We start from the raw sequence: 18,486 nt of genomic DNA, 5'->3' as shown, positions 1-18,486 counted from the left end.
CATTCCAGGATGTCTGGCTCTAGGTCAGTGATCACATCATCATGATTATCTGGGTCATGAAGATCTCTTCTGTACAGTTCTTCTGTGTATTCTTGCCATCTCTTCTTAATATCCTCTGCTTCTGTTAGGTCCATACCATTTCTGTCCTTTATTGAGCCCATCTTTGCATGAAATGTTCCCTTGGTATCTCTAATTTTCCTGAAGAGATGTCTAGTCTTTCCCTTTCTGTTGTTTTCTTCTATTTCTTTGCATTGATCGCTGAAGAAGGCTTTCTTATCTCTTCTTGCTATTCTTTGGAACTCTGCATTCAGATGCCTATATTTTTCCTTTTCTCCTTTGCTTTTCGCTTCTCTTCTTTTCACAGCTATTTGTAAGGCCTCCCCAGACAGCCATTTTGCTTTTTTGCCTTTGTTTTCCATGGGATGGTCTTGATCCCTGTCTCCTGTACAATGTCACGAACCTCATTCCATAGTTCATCAGGCACTCTATCTATCAGATCTAGGCCCTTAAATCTATTTCTCACTTCCACTGTATAATCATAAGGGATTTGATTTAGGTCATACCTGAATGGTCTAGTGGTTTTCCCTACTTTCTTCAATTTAAGTCTGAATTTGGCAATAAGGAGTTCATGATCTGAGCCACAGTCAGCTCCTGGTCTTGTTTTTGCTGACTGTATAGAGCTTCTCCATCTTTGGCTGCAAAGAATATAATCAATCTGATTTCAGTGTTGACCATCTGGTGATGTCCATGTATAGAGTCTTCTCTTATGTTGTTGGAAGAGGGTGTTTGCTATGACCAGTGTGTTCTCTTAGGAAAACTCTATTAGCCTTTGCCCTGCTTTATTCCATACTCCAAGGCCAAAAATTAAGAGAAGCGAAAAGCAAAGGAGAAAAGGAAAGATATAAGCATCTGAATGAAGAGTTCCAAAGAATAGCAAGGAGAGATAAGAAAGCGTTCCTTAGCAATCAATGCAAAGAAATATAGGAAAACAACAGAATGGGAAAGACTAGAGATCTCTTCAAGAAAATTAGAGATACCAATGAAACATTTCATGCAAAGATGGGCTCAGTAAAGGACAGAAATGGTATGGACCTAACAGAAGCAGAACATATTAAGAAGAATGAATTTATTATTATTTCACAATAAACTGTGGAAAATTCTGAAAGAGATGGGCATATCAGACCACCTGACCTGCTTCTTGAGAAACCTATGTACAGATCAGGAAGCAACAGTTAGAACTAGACATAGAACAACAGACTGGTTCCAAATAGGAAAAGGAGTACGTCAAGGTTGTATATTGTCACCCTGCTTATTTAACTTCTATGCAGAGTACATCATGAGAAACGCTGGGCTGGAAGAAGCACAAGCTGGAATCAGGATTGCCAGGAGAATTACCAATAACCTCAGATATTCAGATGACACCAGCCCTATGGTAGAAAGTGAAGAGGAACTAAAAAGACTCTTGATGAAAGTGAAAGAGGAGAGTGAAAAAGTTGGCTTAAAGCTCAACATTCAGAAAACGAAGATCATGGCATCTGGTCCCATCACTTCATGGGAAATAGATGGGGAAACAGTGGAAACAGTGTCAAACTTTATTTTTGGGGGGCTCCAAAATCACTGCAGATGGTGATTGCAGCCATGAAATTGAAAGACGCTTACTCCTTGGAAGGAAAGTTATGACCAACCTAGACAGGATAATAAAAAGCAGAGATATTACTTTGCCAACAAAAGTCTGTCTAGTCAAGGCTATTGTTTTTACAATGGTCATGTATGGATGTGAAAGTTGGACTGTGAGGAAAGCTGAGCACCGAAGAATTGATGCTTTTGAAGTGTGGTGTTGGAGAAGACTCTTGAGAGTCCCTTGGACTGCAAGGAGATCCAACCAGTCCATTCTGAAGGAGATCAGCCCTGGGATTTCTTTGGAAGGACTGATGCTAAAGCTGAAACTCCAGTACTTTGGCTACCTCATGCGAAGAGTTGACTCATTGGAAAAGACTCTGATGCTGGGAGGGATTGGGGGCAGGAGGAGAAGGGGAGGACAGAGGATGAGATGGCTGGATGGCATCACCGACTCGATGGACATGAGTTTGGGTGAACTCCGGGAGTTGGTGCTGAACAGGGAGGCCTGGCGTGCTGCAATTCATGGGGTCTCAAAGAGTCTGACACAACTGAACGACTGAACTGAACTGAAAGTATTTTTATTCTTTTTCCAGTTACTGTTGTAGATCTCATATTCAGTTCTTTATTCTCTTTCATTCTTTTCATATAATAAACATATTTGTTTTATTTTTGCAGTTTCTGAAGTTTTGAGAGTCAGGTTCTATTACTTATTGTTCCTTTTATTCTTACAAACAATGCCTTGTTTCCTTGTATATTATGAACTCTTTTTATTGAGAGCTGATTTTTTAAGAACTTTTTAGAGTTCTGTGATATCTAATTAAAGATTCTTTATTTCAGAGAGGATTTCACTTTAGTTCAAGCAGGTACATTAGAGTACCATACAATATTAGTGATTTTAATTGAAAATACTCCTTAGATACCCTGAGAATATTCATTAGCTTGAACGCCTACTTATGCACATAGACCTGAGGCAGACAAGCTTCATTGCAGCCTTTCTCTGTTTTATAGTTGATGTGTTTATTCCCACCCTTCCAGTGAGTGGAGAATGTTTAGCTTTTTGTATAGGAGTTCTAGTTCATGATTAAAACCCCATGTTAAACCCACATTCCTAGGTAGAATAACTCAATGTCTCAATAATAGTACCAGTGCTTCTTTGGTTTTTAGTCTTCCCCTTGGTTTTCAACCCCTTGGTTTTTAGTGAGCTAAGCTATGCATTTAAAGGTATTTTTTTTTAATGTGTGTTATTCAGCCCTCCTAGGTATTTGATTGTAAGAGAGTTTTTGGGTTACCTGGTATTCTGCCTTACTGGAATTAGAAACCTCATTTGTTTTTCATATTGATTTAATGTCATTCTATAAAGTTGGATTATGGAATAGACATATGGCTAAAGACCGAACTTCTGCCACAACAGATTTACTCCACTTCTCTGAAATACTGGCTAAGCCAAGTTCTTCCTGTGAAATAACATGTTTGATTTAGAATTTTTTACTTGGTATTTAGACAGAATAACACTATCACCTATGCTTATTCTGGATATTTTATGATTTAGTGCAGGGTTTACTCTTGTTTAGTTTGTTCTGGAATAGACAATAAGATTTTCTAAGATATGAAGGAGGTTGACAATCTGTATCAGATATCTAAACTTTTTATTTAAAAATAAATGTGATCTTTCATATGAAAGGAATATGACTGTAAGTCTAAAGGCTAGTTGCAGATGCATTTAAATTCTTTCTTCTTCTCAAATTTCAGTGTACATATAGGTAGGGATTATGTACCTATGGATAGGCATTATAGTCTTTCTTTTCCTACATAGTGGTATAACAGATTATAAAAGGGCACGTGGAACATTATCTCTCAGATTAAATTTTATCTTCTGATAGATACGTCTAGGATCATTTAGACTAAAATAATGTAGATTCTGTGTTAATCTCCCTCATAGAAATTGTAAGTGTGTAAACACACACACACACATACATATATACATTTCCTTGTTGACTTGTTTATTCCTTATCTTCTTGACTAGACTATAATGGATGACAATAAGCGATTCCATTCCAAGTGTTTAGTAACCACAATTAAGATGTGAGAATTTAGTAATTTTTAGGGGTTTTTTCTACTTTATATTCCTCATTTTCAGAGCATATGATATTTAATCCAAGCAGTACATCAGACACACACACACAAAACTTATCAGTAAGCTTTTAAAAGCTGTGTATCCATGAGAAAAATGGAAAGATTTGCCTTTTTAAACTCTTCAGTTAGCCTGAGATCTCATTTTGTCAGTAATTGATCCGTAAATAGTAAGAATAGTAGTGTTAGTACTGGAGAGGAGAAGAATGATAGTAATTGAAGAAGCAAACTCATGTTGGGCACATATTCTGAGCCAAGCACCATGAAAAGTATACTGAGTAATTTCCATGGAATCATGTTTCTTCCTTACAACTTTACCTTAATTCTCAAGATGAGAAAACAGATTTACATTGGTTAGTTTAATTGTCTAAGCCCATATTGCTAGTAACAGGTAGAACAGAACTTTGTACACACAAATCAGGGGTTCTGTGATTTAATTTGATTTTGATTTTTTATTTCCTGTATATACTTTCAAAATTAATGTATAAACTATAGCATATTATACTTCCTGATACATGTTTAACCTGCATCTCTGCTCTTTCTGCTCTTGCTGATGATACCATACTAAAAATCATGTCATACATTTATAGTTTTAATACTTAGGATGGGCTTTCATTATGGCCATTTTATGATTTCATCAACAGCCAAGCTGTTGTTTCATTACAAAGAGATTCAGTATCTTTGTGATTAAAGCGACAAACTAAAAACCATGAAGGTTGTACTGTTTAGCTTGCAATCATTTCCATGTGTTATGAATTCTTATCAGATGTTGGGAAATAGGAGGCTTAAGCTAACTGCAAATACTACATCCATGGTCCAAGAAGCAATGATCTGTAATGGACATGTGTTTAGCGGTCAGCTTGCTTAACAAGGTCTCTAAGCAAATTCATTTACCATCTTATGTAAGATATATATACATATTCCATTTTATTTTTGTAGATTAAAGTTTTCTTCAAAAGCATGTCAAGTACTCAGGTCTTGATAATTTTACCTTTTTTTTTTTTTAAAGTGAATATTAGAGTTCAGTGTTTGAGTTCACCACCCTTATAGTAAGATAATATTTCTCATGCCATAAGTAAAAAGAACAGATATAACTCAAAATTTTCCTAAGGCACATTCCTGGAAACTGGAGAAAATGAGAAAAGCATCTGGGAAAAAATAAAAACTGACTGAAAATTATGCAGGATACATATCATTGCCATATTAAATCGTCAATCTCAAGCTGAAAAGTTGTATGATTTAAAAATTGCAAGAATTCTACCTTTTATAAAGTAATACAAACCGTCTGATAAAAATGTAAACATACTGCCTACTTACTTATTCATAGTGTGTTCTGTTGCATGAAAAATACTCAGCTCAAAAATAACGTATTCAAGTCTAAATGTACTTTTCATTCAGTGGGCAGGAAACATATTAAGGGGAAAACTGCATAAAGAATTAGGATGTCTGTATCGTGTTTATAGTATTGTAATTGATTTAGGCAATATTGAAAAAAATAAAAAACTCTTACTATCTCTACACTTCAACTTCTTTGTGTCTAAGACCTCTCACCATTTCTTTAGATAATGGGCCTTAAGATCCTAAAACCAAAGGAATTGAAATAGAATGATATGCAGAGTACAATCACTTTTTACATTTATAGTTGATTATCCATTTCAAAAATATTAATTTATACCTTCCTCGGATTATTTTTAGATTATGATGTAACTGAGATAAAGGAAGAGAATTAATTGCTTTCCTGTAACCATATAATGATGTTGGTTCTAGGTCTTCTGAAACATGTCTCTTTTTTTTATGCAAAAGTTTTTTTTATTTACCTCAGTTATAGAAGCAAATGGGATGTTGTGTGGATAGCTGGGGTGGATAGCTGCTTCCCCAAACTGCTACAGAATCACAAACTACACTTTGTGTGATGGATGGGTCCCTCTTTCTAGGGGATACAATATCATTTTATTAATATCTCTTCAAAGCAGGAGTGAGTTATGTACATGTGCATGTATGGTATTAGATGTTTTAAACTGCTTATTAAATTTTATTTTCATATATTTCTCTTTCTCTTAACTATGTGTCTATGGTATTATACACTGACATATGGAGGTGTTGGAATCACTGAAAACATAATCATTCTTAAGTTTATAGCATGTAACATACAATGCAAGGGGATGAAGTTAAATTGCAAGAGTTTTGATTCTTTTCCAGTGGTAAAAGTAAAAATTTGCACTGGATGATTTGGTCAATGTAAAAAAAAATTAGAAAAAAATAAAAATAATTTTAACTCCCCTGTTGATCAGAAAAAAAAAAAAAGTTTTATTTAATCTTTTGGAATGGACATGGGCATTAAGATGAAGACAACATCCATCAATGAGATTAGAGAGTATATCTTTAACAGTATAGTAATTAATATCATTTTACATAAAATCATTGATTTTTATTTAAAGTTTTAATTCTTTAAATTGCTTATATAATTTAATAGTCATGAATTGGTTGTAGTATATTTTCTTATTTAAAAAAAGAAAAAATTCCCTCATAGCTCAGATGGTAATGAATCTGCCTGCAGGAGACCCGGGTTCAATCCCTGGGTTGAAAGATCCCCTGGAGAGGGAAATGACAGCCCACTCCAATATTGTTGCTTAGAGAATTCCATGGACAGACCATGGGGTCACAAAGAGTCAGATATGACTGAGGGACAAACACTTTGGGCCTCCCTGGTGTTTACTGGCTCAGACAGTAAAGAATCACCTGCAATGCAGGAGACCTGGGTTCAGTCCCTGGGTTGGGAAGATCCCCTGGAGGAGGGCATGGCTACACACTCCAATATTCTGATCTAGAGAATCCCCATGGACAAAGGAGCCTGGTGTGCTACAGTTCATGGGGTCACAAAGAGTCAGACATGACTGAGCAACTAAGCACATGTTCTAAGCACCTAATGAAAGTGAAAGTCACTCAGTCTTTTTCGACTCTTTGTGACCCCCATGGACTATACAGTCCATGGAATTCTCCAGGCAAGAATACTGGAGTGGGTAGCCGTTCCCTTCTCCAGGATATTTTCCTAACCCAGGGATCAAACCCAGGTCTCCCGCATTGCAGGCGGATTCTTTACCAGCTGAGCCACAAGGGAAGCCCAACAGTACTGAGGTGGGTAGCCTGTCCCTTCTCAGGGAATCTTCCCAACCAAGGAATCGAACTGGGGTCTCCTATATTGCAGGCAGATTTTTTACCAGCTGAGCTACCAGGGAAGCCCTAAGCACCTAATAGTGCTTTTATTTTAATCATTAATCTTTGCATTGGTCTTGTTATAATACATAGGCTGAATATAGTCACTATTTATAGATAAGATGACGCTGTGAAAGTGCTGCACAGCAAATATGGAAAACTCAGCAGTGGCCACAGGACTGGAAAAGGTCAGTTTTCATTCCAATCCCAAAGAAAGGCAATGCCAGAGAATGCTCAAACTACCACACAATTGCACTCATCTGACACACTAGTACAGTAATGCTTAAAATTCTCCAAGCCAGGCTTCAGCAATATGTGAACCGTGAACTTCCAGATGTTCATGCTGGTTTTAGAAAAGGCAGAGGAACCAGAGATCAAATTGCCAACATCCATTGGATTATCAAAAAAGCAAGAGAGTTCCAGAAAAACATCTATTTCTGCTTTATTGACTATGCCAAAGCCTTTCACTGTGTGGATCACAATAAACTGGAAAATTCTGAAAGAGATGGGCATACCAGACCACCTGACCTGCCTCTTGAGAAACTTGTATGCAGGTCAGGAAGCAACAGTTAGAAATGGACCTGGAACAACAGACTGGTTCCAAATAGGAAAAGGAGTACATCAAGACTGTATATTGTCACCCTGCTTATTTAACTTCTCTGCAGAGTACATCATGAGAAACGCTGGACTGGAGGAAGCACAAGCTGGAATCAAGATTGCTGGGAGAAATATCAATAACCTCAGATATGCAGATGACACCACCCTTATGGCAGAAAGTGAGGAAGAACTAAGAGCCTCTTGATGAAAGTGAAAGAGGAGAATGAAAAAGTTGGCTTAAAGCTCAACATTCAGAAAATGAAGATCATGGCATCCGGTCCCATCACTTCATGGCAGATAGATGGGGAAACAGTGAAAACAGTGTCAGACTTTATTTTTCTGGGCTCCAAAATCACTGCAGATGGTGATTGCAGCCATGAAATTAAAAGACTCTTACTCCTTGGAAGGAAAGTTATGACCAACCTAGATAGCATATTCAAAAGCAGAGACATTACTTTGTCAACAAAGGTCTGTCTAGTCAAGGCTATGGTTTTTCCTGTGGTCATGTATGGATGTGAGAGTTGGGCAATAAAGAAAGCTGAGCACCGAAGAATTGATGCTTTTAAAGTGTGGTGTTGGAGAAGCCTCTTGAGGGTCCTTTGGACTGCAAGGAGATCCAACCAGTCCATCCTAGAGGAGATCAGTCCTGGGTGTTCATTGGAGGGACTGATGTAGAAGCTGAAACTCCAATACTTTGGCCACCTGATGCAAAGAGCTGACTTGTTGGAAAAGACCCTGATGCTGGGAAAGATTGAGGGCAGGAGGAGAAGGGGACGACAGAGAATGAGATGGCTGGATGGCATCACCGACTCAATAGACATGAGTTTGGGTGGACTCCAGGAGTTGATGATGGACAGGGAGGCCTGGCATGCTGCGGTTCATGGGGTCGCAAAGAGTTGGACACGACTGAGCAACCGAATTCAACTGAACTGATAATACAGATTTACCAAATTAAAAAATATATATGATGAATTATTAACTGATGGCTAATTAGCTGATGCTGATGTCATAAAAGCCATGTTAAAATTAAAATGAATCCAAATTAGAGATCTAGTAGGAAAAAAATTAATTAGCATAAAATTAACAGTAGCTTATAGAAGTATTTATTTTATCATACAAGTGGAAACTAGGCTCTGAGGAAGCCAAACAGATGCTGCCTGGACTCAAGCAAGCCCATAGTTTGTATTCTTGCTTTGTAAGCAGTGTAAGGTGACATATAGTCCAGGCTTACAATTTTCATTCTTTTTTTTGCAGGTTCAAATATATTCTGTTACCAATGGATAAAATTATATTCCATAGAATATAAGATTGGGTCCCCTAAAACTAGACTGCTATCTAAAGACTAGGTTAAAAACATGTACTTCATTCTAAGAGTTATGGATTCCATGTGTACTAACAAATGGTGTTGTTTGAATAGTCTTGAAAGATTTTGACAGTGTTGTAAATTTTTAATTACTTGAGAAATTCAGTATAATGAAACATAGTTTTATGTATATAGACAAAAACCTCTTTCTTTCTTTGTCTTTTTTGAGTTCTTATTCATCATTGTTCAGTTTGTTTATTATTATGGCTACTTCAGCAGTATATCTCAATCTTTGTCTATTTAAGAGTAGATTTTTAGAATCTGGCATTAAACATTTATTACCCTTTTTAAAAATTATGAACAGAGTTGATCTTCATATGCAGTAGAGGTGGCATTTGTTTATAATAAATAATATAAGAAAATATTCCTACTTGACAAACAGACCTTAACTGTGGTACTGTTTTTAACAGAACTGAATAATAATAGCCATCATTTGTTGAAAATGTATTGAATGACCAATATTTTAAATACCTAACTCTGATTTTATAGCTGAGGAAACTGAATCTCAGAGAACTTAAATAATTGTTGTCAGGTCTTCCAGACAATAAGTAATGGAATTGGGTTTTAAATCAGGACTTTCTGATCTTTTTAATATCTGTGCTTTAATATCTGTGTTAGTCTTTTTGATATCTTTGCTTTACTGGCTCTACAATAGTTTATACTCTCATTGTCCCTCATTCTTGGCATACTTCAGATCACCATGATAACTAGTTTGTTTGGCTGTCATGCAGCACTTCTTCAGCTTTCAAAATAATCTTCCCTCACCTTAGTCTTCAGAAAATATCATCTGAATTTCCTGAATTATTTACCAAAAAAAAAAACTTAAGCTAGTATTTAGTGGATGGAGCAATGATGTGGCTGCTATTTTCTGTTTTCATATAACTTCAAGAAATAGGAAGTAATTACATTTATCTGAGAAATAGATCATGAGAGCCTAACCCAGGCATTGATGGTGAGAGTCAAGAAGAGCAGTTGCATGTGAGAGAGAGATCGGAAAATGACATACTTGGACAGCGATTCAGTGAAAGGGAGGGTGAACAGTCCCAGGGGAAGTTTAAAGTTTGGTCATTAGAAGACAATCGGTTTCATGATCAAATAGGGACTTCAGGAAAAGGAACAGATTTGACCAGGGAAAAGATGATTTGGAGTTTGGACATAGAGAGTTTGTAATTCTTGTAACATCTAGCCTCAAACTACATCTGGATCTAAGCCCTTGACCTGTGACTAGTTTGAATTGAGACGTCCTCTAAGTATGAAATACACACTGCATTTAGAAGAGTTAGTACAGAAAAAATGTAAAATAGTGTATTAATATTCTTATACTGATTCCATGTTAACATAATAATACTTTGGATATTTTGAGTTATTGAGCTAAATAAAATATGTTTTTAAAATTAACCTGTTTCTTTTTACCAGTTTTTAAAATGTGCTAGGAAACAAAATTGTATGTGTGTCTTGGCTTATATTTCTGTTGGACAGTACTAATTTACATAGAGATTTGTAATAGATAGAAGTGTAGGGGGAGACATCTAGATTTGGAAATATCCTATTATAAAAGTGATAGTTTATAAGATTAGATAAAATGCCAGCATACAGGGTATAGAAATGAGGAAAACGACAATTACAGTGTGAGAAGAGAAAGAGTAATTCAGAGGAGAAATGGAGAATCAGGACTCTAAAGTGGTACATAGTCTGATTAGCAGAAAATTTCAGAAGGAAGTAGTTCATATCTTTGGATGATAGGAGGGCCAAAGAGGAAGAAGAGGACTGAGAAAAGGCCATTGAATTTGACTGATATAGAACCAGTTTCAGTCGAGTACAAGAAGGATCGATTGCAAGCGATTAAGAACTTAGAGCTTGATGAATTAGACTCTGTATATAAGCTGTTCTTTCAGGCAAGGAGTCCACTTGTAAAGATAATAATCTCTTGTTTGGAGCAGAGTACAGGGAAATTTGAGTATGCTGTTGGCCGAATGAAAGGATCAGTAAGTAGAAGTGCTTGAAGTTGTTAAGAAAGAGAAGATAATTTCTATAGTAAGGTCCTAATGCATTGGGTCCCAGACTTGAGAGCATGTTAGAGTCACCTTGGTAACTTGGCACAGGAGCAAATTCCCAGGCAACGTCTCACATCTGAAGAAATCATATTTCCTGGAGATATGTCTCCCTGAACATGTTTTAACAATTCTTCTAGATGGTTATGATGTATCCAACAGGACGAACAAGAAAATTAAGGGTCCTGGTGAGGACATGGGGGAAATGACTGACCATAGCATCAGAATGCACAGAGAGCCAATTGGGTTAGAATAACACTGGCGGACCATAAACTGTGATTAAGGAGTTGGCTTTCATTCATAGAAGAGTGAGCCTAAGTTCAGTAGGAATGAAAGACTGAGAAAGCTAAAAGCATAGTGATCAGAGAGGGAAGTTTCAGAATTGAGGACCTTGGAGGTCATGCAGATACATACAAATAGGGCTGTGTGTTTGATACAGAAAAAAGTGAAAAGAACTGAATCACACACATTATAAAACCCATCAGTTTGGTGACTCTAATACAGAACAGGAGTAAAAAAATATGAGACTTGGGGTTTAGGAGGAAGCACTAAAGGCTTTATTTGGGGGCGCGCCAAAATCACTGGAGATGGTAACTGCAGCCATGAAATTAAAAGACACTTGCTCCTTGGAAGAAAACCTATGACCAACCTAGACAGCATGTTAAAAAGCAGAGATATTACTTTACCAACAAAGTTCCATCTAGTCAAAGCTATGGTTTTTCCAGTAGTCATGTATAAATGTGAGAGTTGGACTATAAAAAAAGCTGAGTGCCAACGAATTGATGCTTTTGGACTGTGGTGTTGGAGAAGCCTCTTGAGAGTCCCTTGGACTGCAGGGAGATCCAACCAGTCCATCCTAGAGGAGATCAGTCCTGGGTATTCATTGGAAGGACTGATGCTGAAGCTGAAACTCCAGTACTTTGGGCCACCTGTTGTGAAGGAACGACTCATTGGAAAAGACCCTGATGCTGGGAAAGATTGAAGGTGGGAGGAGAAGGGGACGACAGAGGATGAGATGGTTGGATGGCGTCACCGCCGCGATGGACATGAGTTTGAGTAGGCTCCAGGAGTTGGTAATGGACAGGGAAGCCTGGTGTGCTGCAGTCCATGGAGTCACAAAGAGTCGGACATGACTGAGCACTGAACTGCTGAACTGAACTAAAGGCTGAATCAGCGTAGAACCAGAGTCTTTAGAGACTTCCAGAATTGGGCTACAGTGTTCTCAGTCTCCATGACACACTCTAGCGTGTTGAAAATAGAGTGAATGCCTGACATTCACAGATATAAAATGCATAGTTTTAACTATTTGCGAGTGACTCACAGGGTTCATGACATGAGCAGTTAATAATTGTTTCCAAGGCTTGAAATTGAATCTCCTGCCCTAAAGTGGCTTGTAGAAACCAGTCACATAACATGTAAGTGTTGCAGTAAAGCCAGCACTTACATCTTCATTTGCCTTTGATATATGATTGTATTAATTATCAAACTATCTCAGCCTGATAGGTTTCACAGAAGAGGAAATTATTTGGCAAATTGTGGTATCAAAAGGTTTAAAAACTAATTGAGTTTTTTAAAAAATGTAGCATTGCTCCTAGCATGTAATAAAAAAGGGTTAGAAATGAATTGAGTTTAAGAAAAATTTTAGCATTGTTCCTAGCATGTAATAATTGCTTGATAAGTGGTAGTTACTGGTACCAATTCAGGAATTCAATAAGTTTTGAAGTCAGATATTTTTTGTGTATGCCCAGGTTTAGAGAATAGTATTTATATTAAAAAGTTTGTTTTGATTTGGAATCTCCATGCATTATTAAACTGAATTTAGAATGTTAAATTTGAAAGTAAATTAGAAGGAGAACAAAGGTTCATTTATCACTCATCAGCTGTTTGATATACTTGAAGGGGGCTATATTTCATAGCACATGCCTGTGTGCATGCTAAGTTGCTTCAGTCATGTCCAGCTCTTTGCGACCTTATGGAGGAGCCCACCAGGCTCCTCTGTTTATGGAATTTTTCAGGCAGGAATCTGGAGTAGGTTGCCAATTCCTTCTCCAGGGCATCTTCCCAACCTAGGAATCGAACCTGCCATTCCTGGGTCTCCTGTATTGGCAAGAGGATTCTTTACCACTGTGCCACCTGGAATGCCCCTATATTTTGTAGTAAAGCGTTTGCCTGAAATGCGGGAGACCTGGGTTCAATCCCTGGGTTGGGAAGATCTCCTGGAGAAGGAAATGACAACCCACTCCAGTATTCTTGCCTGGAAAATCCCATGGACGGAGGAGCCTGGTAGGCTACAGTCCATGGGGTCACAAAGAGTTGGATACAACTGAGAGACTTCAGTTTCACAATATATTGCTTTTGTGAAATCACAACTTTTAATATATCTTTTAAGTATGTTTCCACACCCTGTGGTTCAGATGGTAAAGAATCTGCCTGTAGTGAGGGAGACCCAGGTTCAATCCCTAGGTCAGGAAGATCCCCTGGAGAAGGGAATGGCAACCTATTTTAGTATTCTTGCCTGGAGAAATCCATGGACAGAGAAGCCTGGCAGGCTACAGTCCATGGGATTGCACAGAGTCGGACACAACTGAGTGACTGTCACTTCATTTCACTTCCATACCATAAATACACATACACAGAAACAAAATGAATTATATTATTCATGTTTTCTTACCGTACATGACAACTGGATTTAGGTTTTTTTGCTAAACAACTTTCTCAGTCTGTTATAAACTTATACAATTGTTTTTGATTTGTAGTGAAGAGCTCAGAAAAGAAGCAAGACAATTAAAGCGGGAACTCTTAGCAGCAAAACAGAAGAAAGCAGAAAATTCCGCAAATCAAGCAGAAAAAAGAAGTGAAGGTAAGCACGGTTATCAAGCTTATATTTTCACTTGGTATTTCTTCCCTCTCTCCTTCCTGAATTGAGTGGTGGTGGTATTTATTACTTTGGCTAGTTAGTAAATAAAATTGTTTCACTTAGGACTTTTGTCCGAGAAGGACATTCAATCAAATGTGATCATAACTACTGTTCCTTAATAAAGAGAGTACTTAACATCAGGTAAAACTTATGTTGTCATAGCACATATCTAGAAGTGCACAGGATAGAGTGTTCTTTTTTTTTTTTTTTTAACATTGCATACCCTTTAAAACATTTAATAAAAGTGTTTAGGCCCTACATTTGGCACTTGTGTAAACATTATTCATACATTGTTTGAATAGTATTAAATACGAATTCCTGTTTTTTATTTATTTTGCTCTTATTTAAGTACAGAAAATCTAAAACATTGATAAAAATGATCAAAAGCTTATCAGAATAATACCCTGCTTTTTACAGAGGTTAAATATTTCTTTATTGTACTGTGTTTTTTTTTTTTTTTTAATTAAGCTAGAACAGCTTCAGAAAAGCTATTGCACTGAAGATCTTTAAACTATTTCAGCTATGAAACATGTAATGTTCAGTTTCCAAAATAGCAGTTGGAACCCTCAAATCTGTCTTATCTTCATAATAGTAAAATACATTGTAGATTTGGTGAACATGATCAGAAATTTAATTGTTATCTTTAATAATGTACACTAAATTTGGCTTAATAAATTTGCTTTGTGCATGTATCTTGTGTATTCTCATGCTTTTGGAAAGCATGAATAATTTTATCAATTGATACTAGGTTCTGTAATAGTGACTGGAGATAAATCAAAGCATAAGATGTAACATCTAACCTTAAAGAATACACATTCCAATACCAAACAGTGGTACAGCATTTGACCATGTGATTATTATTTATTTTAAGTAACACAAGTTATACCACATAAGCCTCTAAAGCTCAAAGTTCTTAGATGATTTGCACCATGTTCCCAATGACTATTGTAGTAAAGGCAGGTACTTGATGAAGAGCTTGAAATTGCCAAAATATGTTTGAATGAAACAAATTATTAAAAAGTTAACTCATCCAAATGACACAAATTATAGACTGAATTTTAAAAAAAGGATAAACTTGTATATGTGACTAGATCATATTGGTAAAATGTGACCCAGAATAGAAAGAAGATATATTGGCAATATTGAGGTTTGAAGAAGTACAATAAGGATGCTTTAAGTTTGTGTATAATTTTCCCAGGAGATTGTTTCTTATAATTAAAAAGCACTCATATTAAATATATGAAAGTAATTCCTTTTAACTGGGAAGATCTTTATTTTTTTATTCTTTTCTGAGCTGCTGCTACTGCTAAGTCGCTTCAGTCGTGTCCGACTCTGCGACCCCAGAGACGGCAGCCCACCAGGCTCCCCTGTCCCTGAGATTCTCCAGGCAAGAACACGAGTGGGTTGCCATTTACTTTTCTGAGCTAGTAATTGTTATTCCCACACTCCATCTCAAAGTCCATGATGTACTGTGAAGTTGGTAATGGATGGTTCTTGCTTTTGTAGTTTATGATCTCAAAGAAGTGAGAGAACTGCAGTAGGAAGTTTCTGAAATAGAGCTGTATGGTTAAGACTTATATTAGATGTAAACAGTGCTGTTGTCATTTATCTGCCTTTGAAATACTTAATACAATTAGGTAAAGAAAGATTTGAGTCTTAAAACATTGATTTCTTAACACAAAAAAAAGAGTCTTCTGGAGCTTATTTCAGTCTGTTTATATGAAAGTTAACCAGATTAAAACTCTTTTTATGCTGTAATTAGAGAATTATATTGGTAATTTTCTGAATTTAATTTTTCTTGTATCATCTAGAAATACCTGGATTTTCCCTAAATCTAAAAGACAGTTAAAATTAGCTTCTCTAAAACTGTGATCATTTGGTTGCTGTCATTTTTCTTTTAGTCTCAGAATGGGCTAAAAATGAGCTAAAATTTTTTTATTTTTTTATTATTTTGAAATAATAAAAATTATTTTTATTTGAAATGAAAATATTTATTTTTATCATATATTATTTAATATAAATTTATATATATTATAATATATATTATATTATATGTATAATAATATATTATATCCATCGCGACCCCATGGACTGCAGCCTACCAGGCTCCTCCATCCATGGGATTTTCCAGGCAAAAGTAGTGGAGTGGGGTGCCATTGCTTTCTCCGAATTAGGTAATCAGAAGACCTTTAATAAATTTACAGTGCTATATAAAAATAATAATTTTACATTTGTAAGAGAAATATAGTTATTCGTGGTTTTATTTTGTTCTCTGTCCAGACTTACAAACTGAAAATATGGATTTTAATACGGTGTTAGAATTAAAGACTCTAATCAGTATAGCTCATATAAATATGACATAAATTAAATCTCACAATGAGCTTTCCTTAACTGTGTTTTCACAGTTGTATTTTTAAAATTATATTCTTTCTTAAAAAGTATGTGTGTGTGAACTACATATTTGCATTCTTAAGTAAAGCTTCCAGTAGTGGTATTTCCTGATTTTATGAATTGATTTGGCAAGTCTAATACTTGCTGACTACTGCCACCTTCTTTTGGAATTTAATGCATTACTTCCACACTAAAAGCACTTGGCAAGAGACCCATAAGAACAGGGGAGCTCCTGCGTGCTTGTCTGTGCTCTGCTTTCCCGAGTTTTGTCGTGTGTGAACGGAGGTCTCCCGCGCAGGCAGGCGCTCTAGTAGCTGCGGTGCTCTCGTCAGGGCTTCTGTCATCTTAGGAAATCACCTTTGATCAGGGAGTAATAATTCCCTTAGTTTTATCATCTCTGTCGAATTTCCTGAGCTAGATCCTTAGCCAGATCTGTATAGATAATTGGGAATTTATATTCTAACCATGGGCTTTCCTGGTGGCTCAGACGGGAAAGAATCTGCTTGCAATGGGGGAAACCCTGGTTTGATCCCTCGGGTTGGGAAGATCCCCTGGAGAAGGGAATGGCAACCCACTCCAGTATTCTTGCCTGCAGAATTCCATGGGCAGAGGGGCAGGCGGGCTGCAAACAGTCGGTCATGACTGAGTAACTAGTACTTTAACTTGCACTTTTTTCATTTTAACCAGTTTTGCTTCTAAATCTATTCTATTACCTGAGGCAAGTTACTTTGAAATCAGGATCCATCTGTTTCTCCATATAGAAAATCTAAGATAAGATTTTATATAATCTTAACATAAGGTCTGCTTTTTTAATGTTTTACTGTATTTATTCTTTATTAATTCCTTCAGTTCCATTATGACAGAAAATAAAATAATTAAAAGTCATTGTTCCTTTTACATTGATAAATACCTTGGGCCACATACAATTAAGCATTCTAAATACATTGCCGTTTTTATATTACCTGATTGTAGTGATGGTGGCCATGAGTATATGCACGTGTCCAACCAATAAAACTGTGCATGTTCAAGCATGCACAGCTCGTCTGTATGCTAGTTATGCCTCAACAAAGCTGTTCCCCAGAAAAGAATATTGATCTGTAAACCAGAAGCCTCTTAACATCTCTGTCCTAGTATGAAAGCATGTACATATAAATGAGTCAATGTATAAATCTTTTTTAACACTAGTGTAGTAAAAAGCTTCCCTATGTAGTAAAATTGAATATGGGGCCATCCATTTTTCCCTTAAGTCTTCCCAGTAAAGCTCAAGTTCTGCTCTTTCTTCTATCACAGAGATATGGTCAGGTAACAGATGTAATTATGCCTCTATGTATGAAGAAGAGCACTACATAAATATAACCTCATAATTTTTGCCATTGCTTTGCCACCTATTTAGTTTTTAAAGGCTTCAGATAATGTATAAAAGAAGGTTTCAGTAAATTAGAGAACTAGAATGTGAAGGAATAAAGCCACTATTATAGTCATATAATGAGAATTTGTATAGTAATGTGAAATTTGATTCTAAAATTCAAAACAGTTACATTTCTTAGTTGAATACAGAATCTGCAGTAGGCTCTAACATCCCAATTTAAGTAAACAGGGAATGTGGTGTTTTACTTTAGATACCGGCGGTGTCAAAAGAGATGTACTGCAGGACAGTCTGTTTACAGCCTGGGAGTCTCTTTAGTCCCACTGTAAATCATCCGGGCCTGTGCATAGGATTTTTGTAGGGGGTAATAAATTTCAAGTAAGATTGATAGTTAATTGGAGATAGAGTTGGTTTCCTGGGTTGGCTCTGTCAAGTTCTTTAATAAACTATATAATCCTTTTCATTAAATTATGCCTCTAAGTCCTTTCCAGATTTCTTTAAGTTTCATCATATCAAAACCAGTACCAAACTGAACACAGTCACATAGAGATACATGTTTGGACATATTATCTAATCAGCTTTAGGGAGATAAGGTGTCAGATCCTCTTTTCAAAGTTCCAGGCACACAATACCTGCTGTATGACTAGTGCCAGAAATTAGAGGAGGAAGAGCAATCTGAGCTTGTAAATCAAGAAAGAATTTTAAAGCCTCCTCATGAAACACATCCCTGAGGTGCTTAGTACCTCTCAAATTGCACTGGGCCATTTCAGGTTTCTTCAAACTGTCTTTTTAATGCTGGATTAAGTCAGACTAAGGCCCTTCAGGCTTGATAGGTTGG

General features: G+C 36.5%; 1 protein-coding gene across 4 annotated transcripts in view; it reads left to right on the top strand.

Moving 5' to 3' along the window:
* The window catches only part of CWC27 (CWC27 spliceosome associated cyclophilin), a 250,746-nt gene that overhangs the window by 125,548 nt on the left and 106,712 nt on the right, over positions 1 to 18,486 (top strand). For 3 of the 4 annotated variants that reach the window (XM_045163649.1, XM_006074131.4, XM_045163650.1), the window contains one exon: positions 13,731 to 13,834. In XM_045163649.1, coding sequence (XP_045019584.1) covers positions 13,731 to 13,834 — 104 coding nt within the window. Of the gene's footprint in view, positions 1 to 13,730; positions 13,835 to 15,185; positions 15,284 to 18,486 lie in introns of those variants that run through there. The other variant, XM_044932478.2, reaches the window with a different exon arrangement.

The sequence above is a fragment of the Bubalus bubalis genome, chromosome 19 (assembly GCF_019923935.1).
Source record: "Bubalus bubalis isolate 160015118507 breed Murrah chromosome 19, NDDB_SH_1, whole genome shotgun sequence".
NCBI classification, from domain to species: Eukaryota; Metazoa; Chordata; class Mammalia; order Artiodactyla; family Bovidae; genus Bubalus; species Bubalus bubalis.
Note: the sequence above shows the minus strand (reverse complement) of the source record. Positions and strands in the feature narration are given on the sequence as shown.